Here is a 22,892-nt window from a genome sequence, read left to right on the forward strand (position 1 = left end):
TAGAGGGTTTAATAATCCTCTAAAGCAAAAATTTGTAGTTGATAGGTTAGCTAGATTGAAAATTGATGTTTGTTGTTTGTTGGAAACTAGAGTTAAGTGTAATAATGCTTCGGTTATTTTGGAGAAGTATTTTTAGGGGTGGAATTGTGTTTGCAATTATGATCATGCTGTTAAAGGTAGAATTTGGCTTAGTTGGAAGAGTGCTTGTATTGTGGATGTGTTATATATCTTTGGTTAATATATTAGATGCAGTGTGCAAGTGCAACATTAGAAAGTCTTTTTTTTAGCTGTTTATGCTTGTAATGATGGTGTTTCTTGTCGAAAGCTATGGTCTCACTTGTGTTCTATGAGTGGCCATGTTGGTGATGCTCCACGATTGTTGGGTGGTGACTTTAATGTTACGCTTTTGCCTGAGGAGAGTTCTTCTTTCGATAGTTCTCAGTCTTTTACTGTTGATATGAAGAATTTTCAAGCTTTAGTTAAAGAGATTAAAGTCTTTGATCATGCTTATTTTGGTCTTGTTTTCACTTGGTCTAATAATCAATTGGATAGGCCGATTGCGAAGAAGCTTCACAGAGTTCTTATTAAGGTAGCTTGGTTGCAGTTTCTGCCTCATTCACGAGTTGAGTTTGCTGCTCCTAATTGTTCGAATCATTGTCCTTTTATTGTCTGGTTGGAGCTGCTTGTGCAATCCTTACCAAAAGCCTTTTAGATTATTTAATTTTTGGGCTAAGTATGATAGGTTTTTGCAACTTATTGCTGAATCTTGGCAGCCTACTGTGGTAGGTGATCCTATGTTGAATTTATTAACCAAGCTTAAGAGACTTAAGCTTGTCTTGAAGATGCTCAACACTGAGGCTTTTGATAATATTTTTGCTCGAGTTAAGGCTAAGGCTAAAAAGTTAGAGAGCTTGAAACTTGTTTTGTTGCAAGGTGATCTAGTTAGAAGTGGTCATATTGATAAGGTGAGAGCTGATATTTTGGTTTTGCAAAAGGCCGAAGCATGTTTTTATCGGTAAAAATCTCGGGTTTAGTGGATCAGGGAGGGGGATCAAAGCACTAAATTTTTTCATAGTACTGTTACAGTTAAGAGGAATAAGCACACTGTTACTTCTCTTTTTGATGCAACTAGTAATCGGTTGGAATCTTTTGATCAAATTTCTGTAGAGATTTTGGGGTTTTATCAAAATTTTCTTGGCGCAGTTGATTCTAATGTTGTTGAGTGCCCAAATTTTTTGCTTCAGAAGTTACTACCTAAATTTTCTAACGATATTCATCGTGTGTTAACTAGCCCTATTACCAATGAAGAGATAAATGCAACTATTTTTGGGCAGGGGAATGAGAAAGCCCCTAGTTCTAACAGTTTCGCAGCTTTCTTTTTTAAATCTGCATGGGGTATAGTAGGGCTTGATTTTCTTGAGGTTGTTCAGTATTCTTTTGCATCCTCCACTCTCTTGGCTTCCTTTAATGCTACTTCAATTTCCTTTGTTCCCAAGTGTGATAATCTTAGCTATGTAAAGGATTTTTGGCCTATTTCTTGTTGCAGTGTAGTTTATAAATGCATAACTAAGGTTTTGGTTAATAGAATGACTCTTTTTCTGCCTGCTTTGATTTTAATAGTCAGAGTGCCTTTGTTAGAGGGCGTAGTATCACTAATAATACCATGTTGGCTCATAAGTTAATGCGAGGGTATGGTAGAAGGCATATTTCTCTTAGATGTGCCTTGAAGGTTGATATTCAAAAGGCGTTTGATTTTTTACATTGGACCTTTTTGCTTTCAGTACTTAGAGTTTAAGGGTTCCTTGAAAAGTTCTTGAAGTGGATTGAAGTTTGTTTAACTACTCATCGGTTCTTTGTCTCCTTTAATGGAAGCCTTATGGGGTTCTTTCAAGGGAGGAAATGTATTAGGCAGGGAGATCCTCTCTCTCCTTACCTTTTTGTGCTTGCAATGGATGTGTTATCCAGGTTATTGGATGCTGCTGCCATAAATGCTCTCTTCAAGTATCATTCTAAGTGCTTTCGAGTGCGGTTGACTCATATAATGTTTGCCGATGATCTTCTTATTTTTCTAATGGTATTGTTAATTCTGTGGCTGGTGTTTATTGTGTTCTTCAGCAATTTTACTTACTTTTGGGGTTGCAAATCAATGCCTCCAAAAGTGAATTATTTGTTGTTTGGGTACCTCAAGAGGAGTTAGCTTTCATGACTACTTGCACAGGCTTTAAAATTGGTAGGCTACCAGTGAGGTACCTTGGTGTTCCTCTTGTTTCTTAAAAGCTATCTTGGTTTGACTGTGCTACTTTAACTAAAAGGATTCTGGACAGGATTCAAGGGTGGTCTACTAAGCACTTGAGTTATGCTAGTAGGCTACAACTCATTAAGGTTGTGATCTTTAGTGTGCAAGCCTATTGGAGTCGCCAATTTCTAATGTTTAAGAGTCTTCTTAAGAAGGTTTATCAATATTGTCTTAGCTTCTTTTGGAAAGGAAAGTTTGGCTTGGGTCGAAGGGTTTGTGTTTGTTGGAAGGCGATCTATTTACCTTAATTTTAAGGGGGTTTGAGACTAAAAAATGTTATAGAATGGAATCAAGCTTTTATTTTGTAGCTTATCCATGCCTTTCTTGCAGGAGAGGGATCTCTTTAGATCGCTTGGGTTAGTAAATATGTGTTAAAGGGTAGAAGTTTTCTAGATGTGGCTCCTACTTCAATGAGTAGTTGGAATTGACAAATGATGCTTAAGTTGAAGCCTTTGGTTCCTGTCACTTCTCAACAATTTGCTAATGCTAAAGTGAGTACTTCTCGATTGTGGGAGGCAATTAGAACTCGTGGTATGAAGGTAGAATGACAACGTTTGCTATGATTATCTTTACATATTCCCAAACATTCTTTTATTGCTTGGATTGTCATTCTTAATAGACTTCCAACTGGGGATCATTTGCTTGCTTTTGGAATTTCAGTTGATACTTATTGCTTTTTTTATATGGATGTTGCAAAGAGATGTATTACACTTTCTTTTAGTGCAGTTTTTCAGGGAAGGTGTGGTAGTTAGTTTTGCGCTTTTGCTCTATTCATAGGGCTGTGGGAACTTGGAAGCAAGAGTTAGCTTAGGCGATACTGTAACTTAAAGGAAAGTCTTTGCTTGTTGTTATACTCAAGCTTGCTTGGAGTGCATATTTGTATGTGATATGGAGGCAGAGGAACAAAAGGTATTTTGGTGCATCTTTCTTGACTAAAAATGTTGTCTTGGTGTAGATTAAAAAGATTGTGCGGGCTTGCTTAGGAGGAAGACCAATCAATAGAACTTATCCTGTTAAAGCTTCTCTTTGTGCTTCTTGATGTATCATTGGTTAATTTGTTTGCATAGATTAAAGTTACTGTACATTATTTTGTTGTTTTACTGTGCCCTTAATTTAATTACTTGTGCAAGTGATCTCGCAAACACTAGTTTACGAGTTGATAATAAACATACATGTGACCCTTTTAAACATGCATCTAGGGGTGAGCAAAATCTGATCTAATTCGAAAAACTCGATAAAAAATTTTAATTTTGTATTAAATAGTTCGTATTATTCGAGTTAATCGAGTTATTCTGACCAACTGGAATAAAAAATAAAAATTTTTGGTTTAACTCGAATATGAATTACACAATTCAAGTTATCCGCAAAATCCAAATAAGAAAAGGTAAAACTATGTTGTTTTGATAAATATTTACCTTTTTTAAAGATAAAAGCCAAAACTATCAAGTTAAAAAGTAAAACTATGTCATTTTGATAAATATTTATCCATTAAGTGAAAAGGCAAAACTATTATATTGCTTATGTAGTTAAATAATCTTGTACTTTGTTTACTAGTTAAATAATCGGCCCGTGTAAATGCAACATTGAGTATAAACAATAGGATTCGTTAACTAGACTTGACTTGACTTGAAATTTTTTGACTTGATTCGACTCAACTCGATCGAATACTCACCCCTACATGCATTTATCAAAATCATAAAATATTTAAATGATCCACATGGTGGATGAATGAGCCCGTATATATCACATTGAATACATTCTAAAATGCAAGGGATTCTATACCAACTTAGCTGATGATGCTCTTGTAATGAATTTTCTTTAAAAACAAGCACCTCATGAGAATTCCTTAAATTGAAGAATCTTCTAGTTTTTCAATGAATGACCACGTGAATTCTCAATTGTTTTTCAAATCATTAATGATTCGGGATGGCCTAACCGGTCATGCCAAATAGTAAATGTATTTGGATTTGTAAACTTCTGGTTTACTACAATATGCGTTTTAATTGTACTAATAGTTGTACAGTACAAGCCTAAAGACAAGACAGGTAATTTTTTCAAAACACATTTCTTTTTAAATACAGCTTTTATGATCTGCATATACTCACAATATGCTTTTGTCTCTCGCCTTATTGTGAGTGACTTGATTTGCAATAGGAGAGCACACGATCACCCATCTAAGGGATGTGGGCATTTCACTTTGGTGGAGTCTTAACCTTAGCTTAAGGCATATAGGTCGTCACCATGTACAACTTGATTCGTAGATGTACTTTTCTTCTATGAACTAGGCCACTCACAATAAATTAACTTTCGATGATGACAGAAAATAAAATCCTAGCACTATCTGAAAATAATATTTGATTATTATTAAAGTTTGATTGATTATTTAATAAATGACCCTTTAAATACATTTTCGGAAAACTCAAAAACCTCGAGATGAATCTTATTGAAACCAGATATAGGATTAATTTTGGATAAAAATATTAATTCAAATTAGGAGGTGGGATAAGTTAGGGGAGTTTTGGGGTAAGGAAAGAACCGCCCACCCATCTGACCTCATATTTCGGTTGATATATGAAATGAAACCGGTAGTCCCAAGCTCCAAGGCAGAGTTCACGTGAAAGAGCTTGTTAGATTGACACGTAGGGAATTTCTATTCCATCAATGGAGAAAGTCCTTTAACTTTAGCAAAACGCTTCTGCCATATGGATCTCCTCAGGTCATCCAATTTTCTTGGCTTTCGCGCTTTTACTGGATCTCTCACTCTTCTTCTTCTTCTTCACTATAAAAAAGGGAAGGACGAAGTTTGATTTTTGTTCTCCTTTTTTTGGATATTTTATTTATTACCAGAGTCACAGTCGTTTCTATTTTCCCGGATTTCCCTTTCCTTTCGCTCTTTGCTCTTTCCGGGTCCTTCCTGTTTCACGATTCCTTTCGTGTTCTTCTTATCTATTTATTTATTCCTTCACTGTTTCTTTCAAAATTCCCTGTTTTCCAATGGCGTCTATTCAACTAACTCGTGTACTATGGTCTTGCAAATTATCTGCCAATATTGCATTATCGTCTCGTAAATGTTGCAGTTTTAGGCGTACTAGGCAACTGGATTTCGGTCCTTTGTTGAAAAGAAATATTCAAAATAGGAAATTGACGGCTATAAGATCTGAAAAATCTGGAAATGAAGGTTCTATTTCTAGTGCAATTGAAGGAGAAGAAAATTCTGATGTTATTTCCAGCCCAGAAAAGCCTGGGCTTATGCTGGGCATCGACAGAGATGATTCTGGTTCTGTTATTGGCTTAAACTTGATTCCTGGTATTTTTGTTACTCTGATTTTTTCCTTTTTTATTCTATTCAAGATTAAAATGATGCTCAATTATAATGTTACGATGATCATTTGACGATACTGCTTTTGTTTGGAAGAAGATATTGCTTATTCTGTATTATTTAATGATTACTAGAATACTTTAGAACTTTCCATATTTTATCATATTATACTCCATCTTTTTTTCCCTGATATTAACATTAAAAAAGGATCTTGAAGCAGAAATAGGAAAGGCAAATGAAATAAGCAACAAGTAAAATCAGTCACATGCTCTCTGACCCAGGATGGGGTGGAATGGGGCCAATCAAGTACAACGTTGTCAAGTGTTAACTAAAATACTCAATCGTGTATTTCACTTTCATCAGACAAACTATTCCTTGTTTGCGTGCATTTTAGGTTCAGATGGTCCCTCTCAATCCGTCTATCTATGGACCATGGAACAAAATTGACTACTTTGTCTATATCTGTAACCATCTATAAAAGCTACCCATGGGAACATCTAATTTATTTCCCTATTTTTTATTTTAAATATTATCTATTTATGTTTTACAGGTTAATAATTTATGCCGATTACATCACGTCTATGTATTTTGTATTGTGTTCATATTATTATTGTATATGTTCGTGTTCCTATATTTTATCGTGCTCGTATAGGCATGTTGTGTTCGTGTCATTTTGTCTATCGCATGGTTTATTAGAATAATTCAATTTAGAAGATAATTTATGTTTTCATGTCGTGTTTGTAGTGTATCTTGCTTAGCTCATATTTTGTATAGCTTATCATAGTGGTTCACTTTAAGGGAAAAAAGTATGTTCACATTGTATTCGTATTACTTTTTGGTGTTTAAATTGTTATGAACTGGTTTAAGTTTTTATGTGTTACTTAGTAACAAATTTTATGTATATTTTGGTGCATTCACGTATCTATTTTAGGTTCATGTATTTTTTTTTGTGTCATTTCATATTTTAATTATTATTATTATTTTTTTTGTGTCGAATCATTTCATTATTTATTAATATAAATATCATATTCAGAACATTACTCTTAACTTTCCGAAGCATAGTGACATATAGGTGTAGACACTCTAATATGAAAGTTTCTATAAGATTAGGACATCTATAAATAATTACTTTTATATGGTATAATATAAATGTAAAATTGGTACTTTTTAATTAAATATTAATAGGCAAGTAGAAAATATTTTTAAGTTTAGAAACCTGAATATTACAAAAATCAAATCATGAGAAGTTGAGAACTGCATTGTTCATTGTTGATTCTATATTGAAAAATAAAATAAATAACTGCGTGTCTAAGTGTGTCTAAATGTATCTAACCGTGTTTTGATCATACATCGACTGTTTGTTTGATTTGCCTTTTCTTTTTCTTTGACATGTCCTGATGTGTCTAACATGTATTTTGTTGCATAATACATGTCCCACACTTGGATGTTCCCTGATAGAAGTGTTCATGTTTCATAGCTTTTATTACTCTTTCGTTATTAAATTTTCTTTAGTTAATTAATATTGTGTATCAAAGTAGAGTTGAGTGAGAGATGTTCTTATTGATGAATCTTGAACTTCTTGTTGGTCAAGATTCATATATGAAAACTTGGATTTGGTAGAATTTGGAATCTATGGTTATTAACAATACCTCATTGCGAGCATGATCCGGCAATCTTTGCATCAGCAATACTCATTCTTGCAGGGGCTGTCATATGCAAACTTTTGACTATTTGGAAGCTCTTAAAACAATACACGCATGGTCCTATTTTCCATTTTGTCATTGCCAAAGTTTTTCTTCTGATTTTATTTCACTTTTCTAGATTATCCCGTGTCTGTTAAACCTCCACATTTTCATTTTCTTTTTATAATGTTGAAACAATATCTAAGGTGTAAATTTATATCTTTTATTACTGTTGTTGTGTTGTTGCTCCGGAGTTTACTTTGACTCTTACACCTTGCCCACTTTAGTTTGATCTTCTCTAGCTGGTATCTGTAGCAGTATTTTGTTCATAAGGAGTAAATGGCCTTCTGTGGCTAAATGCAGTTTATTAACTTGGATCATAGGTGACAATGAAGCCATTGACGCTGAAGTTGTGTCAACTGTTACCAAAGTCAAAGATGAGGAAATAAAAAAAGAAAAAATAGAAACCAGAGTAACCTACAATATTGTCTTTGTTACTGCTGAAGCCGCGCCTTATTCAAAGACGGGTGGATTAGGAGATGTTTGTGGTTCTTTGCCTATAGAGCTGGCTAGCCGTGGACACAGAGTCATGGTTGTCTCCCCAAGATACCTGAATGGTACGTCTGCAGATGAAAATTTGCACATGTCTTTGATGCAAATCGACGCATCAAACTACAATGTTTTGGAGGGGAACAAGAGATTGCATTCTTCCATGAGTATCGGGAGGGTGTTGATTGGGTAAGAATTAATCTCTGCTTCTAATCTAAACCTCCTCTCATGAATGTGTTATTAAAGAGATTATTCATTAGCGAACCATGAGGGAAATTAGTTTTTTATTAATAACTTCCATTCATCTATTTGTCGAGTTGGTTGGTGGGAGAAGACTCTAACCATGTTAATTGGTTTCCCTACATTATAAGGTATTTGTGGACCATCCTTCTTACCATAGACCTGGAAATCCATATGGCGATAGTCATGGTGCTTTTGGTGATAATCAGGTAAAGTTTTGGTCGGTATTTGGTTGAATATGAAATTGCTTATTACTTCTCTATTCACTAATGACAATTTTTTCTACAGTTTCGGTATACTTTACTTTGCCATGCAGCATGTGAAGCTCCATTAGTGCTTCCATTGGGAGGGTATACCTATGGAGAGAAGTGTCTCTTCCTTGTCAATGATTGGCATGCTGGTCTCGTGTCGGTGTAAGATTTTGCCTGTTTATTGTTGCATCTATTTGCTATACTCAGACCTTATTTCAACTATTAGAAAGCATAAGTTTTACCAATGAATTAGTTTGATACTTCATATTACACTCGATTCCTAAAGTTTGCAGTCTTTCTGGAACTGCTGATCTTACATGTTACATTTTTCAGGCTTTTGGCTGCCAAATACCGTCCATTTGGTGTTTATAAAGATGCTCGGAGCATCCTTGTAATTCATAATCTTGCTCATCAGGTAGATAATTTCCACATTGTTATTCCTTTTGCTTTGTTCTTGATTCTTTCATTCTCTCTAAAAGTGGTTAAACTGAACTTTTGTAGATCAAATTGCATGCATTTCTGAAATAATAATTTTAGATATATTGTTTTCTATATGAAAGGGAGTGGAACCTGCAGCAACCTTTAAGAATTTGGGATTGCCTTCAAACTGGTATGGGGCATTGGAATGGGTGTTTCCTACATGGGCAAGGACACATGCTCTTGACACAGGAGAGGCTGTCAATATTCTAAAGGGTGCCATTGTGACATCTGATCGAATACTTACCGTTAGTAAGGTAATTTATTTACATATTCTACTATTTATGGTACATTTATATCTCTCTTGATATATAATGTTGTTAATTCTTTGAATCTACAATGTTACATTTTATTTTGATGGTTATGATCATATATCATGTAAATCTGATTGAAGAGCCACTGAATGTCTGAGCTTCCCGTATGGGAATTAGTTGCAACTAAAATGTAAAAACCATCCTCTACTTAATAAGTTTGAACTACAGCTTGCAGTTTTATTATTTTCATAAGATGGCTTTAGTTGACTATATTTTGTTAATTGCAGGGCTATGCATGGGAAATAACAACTGTTGAAGGTGGATATGGTTTAAATCAGCTATTAAGCAGTCGGAGGAGTGTTCTGACTGGTACATTTTCTCTACTTTTCAAATAAATGTGGCCTTTATGTCATTTGGTACAACTCTAAAGGCTTTTAGGCCAAGGCACATGCAAATGCTGTGAAGGTTAATTCTCATACACAACTTAATGTGACATCCCACTTTTAGTGGTTTCTGCATTTTAGTATGGCCCTTATCTAGGTCTTAGTTTTGTCCATATGCTTCACTTATATCGAAAATTACATGCATTGATCATGTGTGGGGCATTCAGAACTTGTGTTCTCCAATCATGTTTAGTCTCTGAAGGAATTACAGATATTCTTTAACCCGACTCTTCCTGAACATTCAATGATGATCAGGAATTACAAACGGCATTCATATTGCTGAATGGGATCCATCTTCAGATGAGCATATTGCTTTCCATTATTCTGCTGCTTCTCTATCTGGAAAGGTGGTTAATTTCTGGTTTTCTGTTCATAGTAAAAAAAGTTGCTCTTCTGAATTCTTATCCCGAACTAATGTAAACTTCAGGTTCAATGCAAGACTGCTCTCCAACAGGAACTTGGTTTTCCAATTAAGCCTGATTGTCCCTTGGTAAGATTTTACTTTGTGTTGGAAGACTTGGTAGTGAAAAAACCGAGTCTTTCCTTCATGTCTCACTAAGCTCGTATTTACAGATTGGATTTATCGGGAGACTGGACTACCAGAAAGGCATTGACCTGATCCACTGGGCAATTCCAGAACTTATGGAAGATGATCTACAATTTGTAAGTGACTTTTCTATTTATTTAACAACCATAATAAGCGCAAAGCAGAACTACTCTTAATTTGTATGGTGTATTCAAGGATATATTCCTTTTAGTTAATATCATGGCGACCTTTTTGGGTTGAAGGGTATTTTTCATATTTTCTAGTGTCGAAGTAGATAAAAAGAAGATTTGCCCTTGTAGAAGACCATGACTCTTTTAAGCATTTTAAGCTGGTCCTCAATACTAATATCATTCTTCCTCAAGTTGTATTGAATCTGGTGATATAGTTAAGTTGAAATTGAAATGTGCTTGGTAATTTGGAGTATGAACCTAGTTAGTTGCTCGGGCCTTGGTAATTTGGTGCATTACTGATATGCACATGTTCTTTGACAATATTTAAGTCTAGGGTGCTGCCTCGTGGCCTCTCTGTACCTTTTTCTGGTGTTTTTCTAGTTATTCTTTTTGTAACTTGCAGGAGAACTAAACTCCAAAATTTTTTTAGGTAATGCTTGGCTCTGGGGACCCACTTTACGAAGACTGGATGAGATCAGCAGAGAATACTTACAGAGACAAATTTCGTGGTTGGGTTGGATTTAGTGTTCCAATCTCTCATAGGATCACTGCAGGGTAATCAGAAACTTCTATCTATTCTTAACATGTTAATAAAGATACCAATAAACATCTTGTTGTTGTTGTTGTATTGGATTGAGCAGCTGTGACATACTATTGATGCCTTCAAGATTCGAGCCCTGTGGACTAAATCAGTTATATGCGATGAGATATGGAACTGTCCCTGTAGTTCATGCCACAGGAGGACTTAGAGTGAGTTAAAAACAGTAGCTATCTCGTGTCATTTGCTTTTATCAGATTGACCTTCATTACATGCCTCTGCCTTACTCTCATTCAGGACACAGTAGAGAATTTCAATCCGTACGCCGGAGAAGGTAGAGGTGAAGGCACCGGGTATGCAGTCTTTACCGTTGTATTTTTCGTCAACTTAGTACATGGTGTATAACGTCTAAATTCTTTTACTGAGTTGAAAATTTTGTAGTAATCCAAGTGTTGTTTAATCAAAATAGATAAACAAATCCCTAGTTAAGATTTCAGTTGTGGTTCAAATATTCTGTAAAATCATCTACGATGTTTCACTAAAGAATGCAACTGCATTGATCTCAAAAGAACCAAGACTTAGCTATATTACTTGGAGTTAGGGGCGAGTGTTGGATATCCGACATATCTTTAGTAAGTGTTTCACTTACATGTAGTTTTTCTCTTACAATGGTTTGAACTGTGCTGACAGGTGGACCTTTTCTCCGCTCACAAAAGACTGTATGCTAAATGTAAGTTAAATGCTATTTATTTGGCACCTTTATACGAGTTTAGCAATGGCGGGTCTGCCATTTAACTGCGAATTCTCTTTTTTTCTCATGTGGCCTTCTAAACTGACATAATTCGATTTTCACGAGTGCAGGCGCTAAAAACAGCAATAAGGACGTACAGAGATCACAAGTCAACGTGGGAGGGATTGACGAGAAGATGCATGCAAAAGGACTTCACCTGGGAAAATGCTGCCATTCAATACGAGCAGGTTTTTGAGTGGGCCTCTATTGATCCGCCGTACATTATGTGAATTCTATACATCTCTCTCAGGGCCTGTTAATGGCTAATGAATCACAGGGACAAGGACATAGAAGTAGGCACTATTATGTTTTTTCCTCCCCGTCTGGGTATAAGCTCCCGTTAGCTATTCTTTGTTGATAAGAGTAATTAGTTTGCAAAATGCACTTAATTTCATTTTAATTTTATATGGTTGGTATTACAAAAGTACCACTGTAATTTTTACAAACGGAGTAATAAAGACATTACTGCCTTGTCAGATGTTTAATTTTTAAAATATTTTGATGTACTTAGGATTGGATATATGCCCATTTTTTACGTGTATGATTATTTTTCTAAAAAAATTCATACATTTATTTTATTCGGGTATTAGAATTTACTTGACCTTCTAAATAAAATAAAAAAACTTAGTTTAAGGAATTATTTGAGATTAATTGATTTATAATTTACTCAAGGTTGGTTTTGTTATATATATACTTGGAGAGTTGAATGTTTAATCACCTTACTAAGAGTCAATTAATACTTGGATTATTTGGATGGATACATTTACTACTTTTAACTTCCATATAATGTAAATAACTTTTAGACCACATAACTTGTTTATTTTCCACTTAACTGATTTTTTTAGTTTAATTTTTTTAGCCTCTTTAAAACAATACAATATAATCATCATAGCATCAAGGAGTTTATCCAGCGTAACTGCACATGTTTTCAGAAAGGCTAGCAAGATAGCGAATGGTTTGGCAAAAATGACTTTCTCAAGACCTTTGGGAAAATTTATGTTCATGCAACCATCAGATGAAGTCCTTCATTCTCTACATGATGATTTATTTAATGTAGCGTGATCTTATTTTAATTTGTTTATTTATTTAATGTAGGGTGATCTTATTTTAATTTGTTTTGGTTTAATCCCTCTTTTGTATAAAAACAAACCTAGTTTTATTTTTACGGTGATTTACACCAATCAGTAAAAATGGAAAAAAAATTAATTTAGTTTAGTTTATCATGATTTTCTATATAAATCGATATGACTTTTTCACTGTAAAATAGCTAGGAAATATCCTGTATTATATATAGCCCATGTATATTAGATGAGTGAGTAAAACAATTACTCTGTTAAAATTTGGTGTTCATATATAAGGTATAATAACAAATTTAGCTTTCAACCTTTACAAATTTATTCAATTTGGCCCTTACTCTTTTATTGAAAATAAATTAGAAATTTTTTAAAGTAATAAGGCTAAAGAGTAAAAAAAAAGTGTTAGTAACACCTTTAAAAAAAATCAATTAAACCATTTTAAAATTTAAAAATATCATAAAATTTATAAAAAAATTATAAAATGTTTAAATTATAAATTATTTATTAAAAAGGAACAAAACCGACTCAATAAAAGAGTAGTGGTCAACTTTTTAAAAAAAATCTTATAACCATTGGATTTTAATGGTTTAATATTGTTCAAATATATTTTCAAGTACTACACACTCAAAAACAAAGTTTCTACTTGACTTAAACTTTCTACAAAAGTTTTTGGGAGCCCTTAAGTCTTTTAAAATGTTTCTCAACCACATTTTTTAAGGTTCTCAATTTTGTCTCGAGACAAAACCATATTGTCTTGAGACTAACCAACATCAAAGCTAATGTATGCTTTAGAGGAGCCTTATCTTGAGACAATCATATGCAATTGTCTTGAGACATATGGTCAACTATCTCGAACATGCCTATTGTGTCTCAAGACCTCATGCTCCAATGGTTATATTTGTTCTTCCTATCTCGAGACAAGGGTTATATGTCTCGAGACATATTGTTAAATGTGTGAAATAAATTCTTCCAATGGCTCCAAACGTCCAAAAATCATTTAGATGGTATATATTCAAGTCAAGAACACTTGAAGACACTAGAGAAGAACATCAAAACATAGAAATCAAGAGAAAAAAAAATCAAATTCTTTATTTCTTAATTTTCTCTTGTACATATCTCTTAGGTGCTTATTGTTAGATCATTTTATCATTCTCATTTCAATTCTTTGAGAGCTAAACACTTGTAAACACACACCTTTGAGAGGCTTTTATTGTTTACATATTTTCTTCTACCTACAAAAGGTTACTTAACTTAAGGCTTTTGAAGCCTAAAACCTTAAGTAATTTGTAGAGAATTTTAGTTGAGCCACAAAAAATAGAAAGGGTTTTGGTTAAGCCATAAAAACTAGGGGAAAGTTCTATCTTTGCCTTGTGAAAAAGATAGGGATTGTAAATGTCATACCTTTTCCTTGAAAGGTAATTCAAGCATAGTAAATTTGGAAAGTCTTGGTTGAGGTATACTAAGGTAGTGGAGGTAGGCAATTGGAGTCGAATTACTATAAATCGAATTGTCCAAGCCATTCTTCCCTTTCCTTATCATTTAGAAAGGTTTATAAAAATTTTTAAAATACCAATTCACGCTATCTTAGTATTTTTAGGCCTAACTATTGGTATTAGAGCTTGTTATTCATCAAAGGTTTAACCATCAAGAGAAAATATTTGAGGCGAAAAATATTGAGTTTAGATGGAATTTGAGTCAAAGCCAACAACTTTTCAAAAAGGCCATTCCATCATATGTCCTCCACTCCTACACGAAGAAAACCATTCCAATTGAAAAGTGAGGATGAAATCTTTGTCCAAACATTTGATTATGGTGCTTGCAGGATAATCTCAAAAGGTCCATTGGAGATACCCAATGAGGAAGAAAGATGGGATGAAAATGATAACCAAGGCTCAATCCAATTCCAAAGCTATGTACACACTCCTTTGTGCTATGAGTTGTTGGAAACAATAGATTTTTGGAAGATTTTAGGCATATTCTTGATTAGTAAAGGTGGAGATTTGGTATTAAAATTATGGTTTTATATTCTACCCCATTAGACCTTTATAACGATATATCATATGCTCAAAATGGTAGAGTATTGAATAAAAAATTGATGCTCAAAGTAAGCCACTTGTGAAATATGTTGAGGAAAATAGAAAGTTTAGTCCTACATTGGTTGGATAAGTGTGGAATATGTTTATATGTATGAACCAACTTGGTGGTTATTTAATGATTAAACTAATGCTCTCCCTCACACGTAGGGAGGGTGTGTTGGGGGTGCACCCGCACGACATGGGCAATGCAAAATATTCGGGCTGATCGGGCCCTTCTAGGCTTGCAGATATTTTAGCCTGATACGTAAATTTATTTTTAGTCAAATTTTTTAAAATCGAAATAATCTGCAGGAAGGAGACGCATGAAATTTCTCTATTTTTCCTGCAATAATTTCGAGAATCTTTTCCTGCATATTTCTTTAGCAAGGTTACAGTTCGTTGATCATTGCAATCGTGCTACCGCTGTGCTCATCTCGTTGTTGAATCCTGGGAGACAATCAACCAACGTTTCTCTAGCACCAAAGGAGCAACCGAATCTGTCTTTAAGGAAATTGTGAAAACAAACCTTAACTACCAGTCTATTTTTTCTGCCTACCTATGAGTATAAAAATTTCAATCCAGTTTTTATTTCCAATTTAATTTTTCAAATTATATATATCTATATTATTCTAGTTCGATCTTGTGATTTAAATAAATATTTTACATTATTGTTTATTTCATTAACATGTGTGCAACATGAGTGAAGAAATCTTCAACAAAGTTTCCTCGTGTGGAAGTGCCAAAGAAATATGGGATAGACTTAAGGACATTTATGGAGACAAGAAGGAAGGAAAGCTCAAGTAATGAGGAAAGCAAAGATGAGCAATCAAGTGAAAGTCTCCCCACGAATCCAAATGTGATGTGTTTTATGGCTGTTGAAGAGCAGGAGGTATCTTTTAGTTCGTATGATTTAAATTCATAGTCTTTTGATGAGCTACAAATGTTTTCAATGAGTTAGTATTAGAATTTGAGACCATGAATTCTAAATACAAGAAAATGATCTCAAAATTCAAAATTGAAAATGATTTTCTTTTGAAAACAAAAATTGATTTGAAAAGTCAAAATGAAAAACTGAAAATAAATTGTGAGACTTCCAAAAGATAGTTGAATTTTTTGAAAAAGAAAATTTTGAGTTGAAAATGAAATTTGAGAGCTTAAAAAAGGAAAATGAATTCGTTTGGAAATCTCTTTTTTGAATATGGAAAAGTGTGAACATTGTCATTATCATGGTCATACTACGCATACTTTTCCTATTAAGAAAGGACTAAATATAAAATAAAGCAAGTATATGTTCCTAAAGAAACAAGAGACCTTGTGACTAATGTTCAAGGACGAAAGCAATTTGGATACCAAAATCCAAGTAAATGTATCTTGTAGGTGTGCTGGAGGAACGTGGAGCAAAAGCACAATAAATTTAGATGCTCTTTGCACACAAAGGAAGGATGGGTAACCTCTAAACTAACACTTTAATGAAAATGATTAAACTGGTTGCTTATTGATGTTTTGTTTTTAAACATAATTTGGAATTGAATTGATGGATATATTGATATGATGATCAGTTACAAATTGATCAGGAAAATCAGAATCATATGACGAAGGAGAAGACTTCATCAGAAGATTTTGAGCCCATGGCACAATAAAAAATTTCAAAAGATTTTAAAGAACCCAGGGTCGAGTTGACGGAGCTTAAAGAGCCTGAAATAATGGTTCCATATTCTGAAAAGCTCCTAAAAGGAAGATGCAAGAACAGATTGAAACAAGATCTGGGAAGTGATAGGCGGGTACCATATGAGTTTTACTGAAGGTTATAACAGAGTTCCTCCATCCTATCATAAATCAAAGTTTATCAATGTGCATTACAGTGATTGTGTTGGTAAGTACATTCCTCGTGTAATTCTTATAGATTTTGACCCCGGAGGAAGGTACATTTCTCATGCTACTCGAATCAGTCTTGAATTTAGAACTAAGTATAGTATTAGATCGGGTTCTTATGTTCATGTATTTAGTCTTGATAATTTCCTGTTGGGACAATACAATGCTACTAACAAATGGGCTACAGGCCATTACCCTGAAGCTGCTAAGTCGATTGACCTTGTACTTGATTTTGTCCATGGAGAAGGTAAAATTTGTGGTTGCCTTCAAAGGTTTCGAGGTTGTCTTTCTTTAGGAGGAAGAATTGAATTTGAAAAAAAGTTAACCTCATTTATGTTGAAGTTAAAGTAGGAATACTTTGATGGGTCGATGTTGACTTCTCAAATTTTCAAGCCCTTGGAATCCCTAATACTGTTGTCAATCTTTTCTGTGCTACATGGGTTGTTTTGCAATTGGTGAGGGTCATTTGGTTCTTGACAATGAAGCCTTTCCCGGTAATTATTTTTGGACACAATTCATGAGTTTCAGCTTTGGTAATATGGATCATTTGATACCAACCACCATATATGGAGTTACATGCTGCTTACGAGTGTTTGACAACATAACTTTGATCTCAAGGATCTTATTAGCGCTCTCCCTCAACTTCAAAGTATGCTGTTGTATTTTTCTCCAAAGTGTGCAGCAACAATATATGAAGCTACATAATTTTGGAATTCAAAGGTGCCTTGAGAACTTTGGAATTCAAGAAGTTACGGCAGAAATCATAGCACGAATTTAGGCGCAAGGTTTTTGAAAGTCGTGGCTACTACCATTTTTTGGTTAATTGTCCTAATTGTGGTTGGATCTCTTGGATAAATGGAACTATTACCATGATCGTTGCTTCCTTGTCAATGGCTGATGCGGAAGCATCCTTTAATGAGTCCAATGACAGTTATTTTGTGCCGCTGGAAATGACTTATTTTCCACATTTGACAGGTGATATATCTACCATGACATCTCTAATGTTTCAAGCATGACTCAAGCTTGTTATTTCATATAATTATCAGTCCCAAAGTTTGGCACTAAACATTTTGTTAAAGCCTAAAACAATATACTAAGTTGACAACTAGGTGATTACCTACATACAATCAAGTTGATGTATGCATTTTATGTAGAGTACAAAGCAAACAAACAAAATTCTTTTAAGAACAAAACCTATAAGCAAAATAAAATATTTAAGAAACATTCCTAAAACCACATTTAGTAGGCCTGAAAGAATACGTTGCAAGATAAGTATGGGAACTACTGGTCACTTTCACCCGCAGGGAGTAAGCTTTTTATTGCCTGCACCTCGAGGATTGTCATCTTTCCAGTCATCCCATGCTCGTGCCTTCTCTTGGGCAGCATCATCGTCTTCATCATCTTCACTTGGTCCCATCTTTGGTTTGTCCTTGTACCATGCTGAGTTAGCTTCTTCAAACATTTTTGCATTCCTCTCCTGCCACTTATTCATCATTTCCATCTCCCTCAGACCAGCTTCCTCGATGCTTATAGTTGGCATCCTACAACAAGATAATTTTATTAGTAACTAAAAACAATGCATACAAGAAACACAATATTCTAGGGAAGGGATAACATGGAAAGATGTTTGAACAAAAACATAATTTGATGCCCAAATCTGTCCATCCCCGACAATAAAACAGAAAGTAAATAGTAGTAGTATTTCAGGACAGGGATTTACCGATAAGCAGGTTGGAAAACCTGTGCTGCCATCCTTTCCCTTTCACTTGTTAGGCTCCCACCTATAAGGCTTTGTGGTCCAAAGATCATTGGCTGGTGTTTGTGGTCATGTGCTTGCGATACATTTGCCCTTCCTTCAATAACATTTTGAGCAAATGTAGCACAAGTAATAGGTGCTGCAGGTTGAGTATACCGTGCACGAGCTGCAGCATCACGATGCCATGCCTCTGCTTTCTTGGTGCGATCATCAAGGATAGCCTGAGAAAATTCCTTTTCCCCATCCTGAAATACGAGAGAAATAACCATCAATCCATAATATGAAAATGGTTCATCAGAAATACTGTCAAAAATTGAGTAGAAATATAAATAAGCAATTTTGTGATTCCTTCAGACAGCCATTTAATTTCTGAAACTCAAAAAAAAGAAAAAAAAAATATTAATCATTTCCATCACAAGCTACCGGAAAGCTGGACATTACTGCACTGGCAAGAGTAATGCACAAGAAATTGAGCATTGTCACCAATTAATGGCAGATTGTAACAAGTTATGGTTGGGCAGCAACACAATGATAAGATAACAGTAAATCGAGTAACGTTTATCCTTTAAACAACAATGTTCTGCTTCAGTGATTTAGTTAAATATTTCCGAAAATTTGTAGAACCATTTCCAATTTGCTCCAACGTCAAAGGCCAGTTGGCCAAGTGGCATGCCTAGAGAATGAACTTAAGGGCTACGATGCCTCTAACAGGGGAAAATGATTCTTCTATTTATCAGAAAAAATAAGTAACCAATTCCTTAATGGGGCTTAACAGTGTCAATCTTGGCACCGGACATTTAGATGTTCCCTTCTGAGGCTTAACATCATAAAAAATTTATCTTAAAAGTAATGATCTACATCTCCTAAGTGAGTGTAAAGTGTGAATCCACAAGCTGTGCTTTACTCAAAGCTTTAAATCTTCTAGTAGAAAATTTCAGCTAACTCATTGCTAAAAAATTCAGAAGGCAGACAACTACCTTTTTTAGGAAAAATAAGCACAAGTACTGAATACAACAGTTAAAGCTATAGATCATTTAAGCAGATTAATACCTTGAGCTGTTTCTCCTTTATCGCAGAAAGCATTTCCTCTTCCTTCTTCAGCATTTCAAGCAGATCAAAAGCCTGCAATTGCAGTATCATGCACAAAGTGGTTACAAAGTTATGGCTATGATGAGGGAAAAAATTAAGCTTTTACATGGCAGATTTTATTGAAATGTATGTAAGACTAACCTTACAAATAGCCAATGAGATAGTAGTAAGCCAAGCCTGCACAAGGAATTTGCCATTCTTTTAGGGATACCATATAGTTGTGCCAAATCAATAAGAACAGCTAATATCTTCAATAATAAGCATTAGGTGTATCATTTCAGTTTCAAAGCATAATACATTTATTCTGACAACAAAATAACCAAATTTACAGTATCAGCAGCAGACTTCATGAGGTAAAAAGCACATAATCATAATTTTAGGTAAAAAAGATGGAGCCAATATTTCCTTTGTATGCGTAGTTGCAAAGGGTAATTTGGGAGTGGGTCCTAGTAATATCCAGTAGGTAAATATCATATTTACATCAGATTTCGGGGGGGGGGGGGAACACTTATAGCATCATAAAAAAGTAAAAGTCAAGTTAGAAAAAAGCCCAATTCTAACTTAGTGAGTATAACCTCACAAGAACATTTAAAACTACTAGATTCCAATCACTCAGAACAGAATCACAACTCTATTGAGAACTTGCTTATGATAAAACTACAAACACAGGAAATAAATATAAAACAATTCAGGGGAAGCCTTATCAATTAAGGGCCCTAATTAAACCTTAAGTGCCTGATTTATGAGCAAAAGAACAAGTAAAAAAAAAAAAAAAAGTTCAAAAGTAACCTTAGAAAATAGCCTTAACTAATGCTTTGCTACATACGATTTTTATTTTTAAAAAATTAATAAAATAGTTGCCAAGAGATTCCTTGTCACCAATACATGCAAACCTTCCACAAGCTCCATGTATTCACAGATTTTCACAAGATAATATCAAGCTTGACGTCTAATAGGGAAGTCCTAACAGTAATGCCACATCTAAATTCGTTTAGAAGGTATTTCTAGCAGAAAACTAACCTCTCGTTCCTCCTCCCCATCATCATCAAGCAGATCATCCTCTCCAACCTCCACAGGAGTGGATAAGGTAGCTGCTTTTGTTGAACGTCCACGCCGCTCCTTCCGCTCCTTTATTTCTGTAAGTTTTGCCTCTGCAGCCCTTTGGCGTCTAAAACAAGCAATCTGTAAACAGGCACAAAAGCAACCCATTCAACTCAACTATCTGGAATGAATAAAACAATGACAAATTTTCATGTTGTTTGCAAAAATAAATATTACTACCTTCAAAGCTCTTCGGTCAGCAAAAGAATTTGAAGCTCCTTGCACAGAAGCTTCCAACTCTTCCTGTGGTACAAGTTCCATTGCTTCACAAAATGAAATGAATTCCTAGAAGACACGATAAGTTCATTAAATTCTAGTTAACATACAAGAGAACAAAAGATAAATTAAAACTTTTAACAGAATAAAAAAAATTACAAGAGCAACATTCGTTAAATATTATCTTTAGGCAAAACTTTCAAAATGAGCATTCAACCACACTTTGAATTCAAGTTGAGAACCAAACTTTACCTTCAATTTAGCTTGCGAAATCTTGAGAATCTGTATCCTTTCCTCCTGCGCAAGCTTTTCCGTCAGCTCTGCCAGATAAAACGGTACCTGAAGGGTAAAACAACAGTTAGAGCTTGAGATACTACTTAACTTACAGCCATTACTACTTTATCAAATTATTCTAAAAATGAAGAATGAATAACTCCCGAGTTATTTAAGGAGAGAGAGAATAAGTAATTACAGAACTAAGAATCAAAATTTCAAAGAAAGCTTAATTGAGATACTAAGTTACTAAGTATAAGTTATATAAGGAAAAACGAAATGAAAACATAGATGATTACCAGAAGGTACTTGAGATTGTTGGTGCTGATATCATCTTTGGTCTCATTGGATGAGAAAAGCCCTAGCTTGGTTATCATGTCCTCGCACTTCTCCAGCACCTCGCATCCTTTCTTTACCAGATCCTGCGGAACCCATGGAATTGATATTCATCAGATCGGCGTCGAAAGAACAATGAATCAAGCATAAGAAGAGGTTGTACCTGATCAGCACCGGACTCCGTGACCGTAAGATGGATCTTACGAGCTTGTTCGAAGAGAGCTGACAACGACATATCCTCCACTTTGCGTTCTCCCATGGGTGACTATCGAAAACCCTAGAATTTAAACCAAAACTTCGGGGAAAAAAAGAAGAAAACAAAAAAGAAAATCTTGAATCGAATGGGTGACTATGGTTTTGAATTTTAGTAATCTTGAGGCTAAATTGAAGATCACACCTTTTCTACAAAGAAAGAAAAATAATTGATCTGAAAAAATGGAAGTTGAGAGAGAAGTCGAAGGAAGCCAGTCACGGGTGACAGATGGTGTATTTATAGAAGCTAGTGTGTGGATAACGTCATTGCCTAGGCATGGCCATCTCCATCTAAGTTTCGCCACGTCAATTATATCAAGGAATAAGTAACATTTAGTCCTTCAATCTCGTCACTTTTTTTTATTCTGCTCCCTGAAACTTTTTGTTCCATATTACTCTCAGAATTTTGGATTTTTTTTCTTAATTTCATCCCTGAATTTGAATTTTATTAAGTTACGATGGCATGGCATCTTAAGTTTTCATAATTTATTAATAATTTTTTAAAGAAATATTAAAAAAAATAAAATTTTGATAATTTATTAATAATTTTTTTTTAGATTATACATATTTAAAATTTTCAAGAATGACCAAATTGAGAATAATTTTTATATATGGAGACTAATGTGGACTAAAAAAATTTCAAAAACCAAATTAAAAATGTTAATATTGATTTATCTCTTATATAAAATAGATTTGAGAAATTCTAACGGTGCCTTTTCATCTATTTATATATAAAAGATTATATTGCAATCATTATGAGTGAAAGAAATACACACTCTCGAATGTACTTATTTAAATTACCATATAAATATGGCTTGTGAATTGATAGCATCGCACGGCCTAAAAGATAGGTGAAATAGTAAAATATTTATGATTAAACATTTGAGTTTTATTTATTTTATTTTCATTTTCGATAAAAATAGTAAAATACTAAACCCATGCATATTCATTAATTATTTTCTTAAAAGAAATTTTTAAGTAAAGTCTTTATCCCTTAGTCCATTAGGGAGCTCAATAATCACGAGGGTGTGGTCTAGTTCTTACATTCAAATTGTAAAATGAAACATAGAAGAGAATTTAAAGACAAGTTTTATAAATGAAGTCTTAAAAGAATTGTAAAAACTACAAAATAGTCGGTTATAATTTTTTTTGCTATTGAACTATGAAAAGTTATATTTTTGGTCATTAAAGTTATCGACTTATAACGTTTTGATCACTCGTTTAATAGAAAAGTGAGATGACACATTAATTTAAAGGTAAATATCCAATTTGATCCTTGAACTACACTTA

General features: G+C 34.1%; 1 protein-coding gene and 1 pseudogene across 1 annotated transcript; one reads left to right on the forward strand and one right to left on the reverse strand.

Annotated features, from left to right (window-relative positions):
• Positions 1-4,893: 4,893 nt before the first annotated feature.
• LOC107904238 (starch synthase 1, chloroplastic/amyloplastic-like) lies at positions 4,894-12,050 on the forward strand (annotated as a pseudogene).
• A 5,531-nt stretch (positions 12,051-17,581) lies between these two features.
• Positions 17,582-21,880, reverse strand: LOC107904237 (PP2A regulatory subunit TAP46). Its single transcript, XM_016830541.2, has 9 exons — positions 21,514-21,880; positions 21,314-21,436; positions 20,994-21,080; positions 20,706-20,810; positions 20,445-20,606; positions 19,566-19,601; positions 19,386-19,457; positions 18,300-18,580; positions 17,582-18,120 (listed from the first exon to the last, which is right to left on the reverse strand). Exons 1-9 carry the CDS (start codon positions 21,607-21,609, stop codon positions 17,874-17,876), a joined length of 1,209 nt encoding a protein of 402 aa, XP_016686030.2. The 5' UTR covers positions 21,610-21,880; the 3' UTR covers positions 17,582-17,873.
• Positions 21,881-22,892: the final 1,012 nt, after the last annotated feature.

Source organism: Gossypium hirsutum, chromosome A05 (genome assembly GCF_007990345.1).
Source record: "Gossypium hirsutum isolate 1008001.06 chromosome A05, Gossypium_hirsutum_v2.1, whole genome shotgun sequence".
Lineage (NCBI taxonomy): Eukaryota > Viridiplantae > Streptophyta > Magnoliopsida > Malvales > Malvaceae > Gossypium > Gossypium hirsutum.

What these genes read in the sequence shown, in the direction of transcription:
- LOC107904237 (XM_016830541.2), bottom strand. Translation starts at nt 21,609, where the DNA reads ATGGGAGAACGCAAAGTGGAGGATATGTCGTTGTCAGCTCTCTTCGAA. An exon ending in CGGAGTCCGGTGCTGATCAG is followed by an intron (nt 21,437 to 21,513) that starts GTACAACCTCTT and finishes TGGGTTCCGCAG; the next exon opens with GATCTGGTAAAGAAAGGATG. An exon ending in TAAAGGAGAAACAGCTCAAG is followed by an intron (nt 18,581 to 19,385) that starts GTATTAATCTGC and finishes CTCGTATTTCAG; the next exon opens with GATGGGGAAAAGGAATTTTC.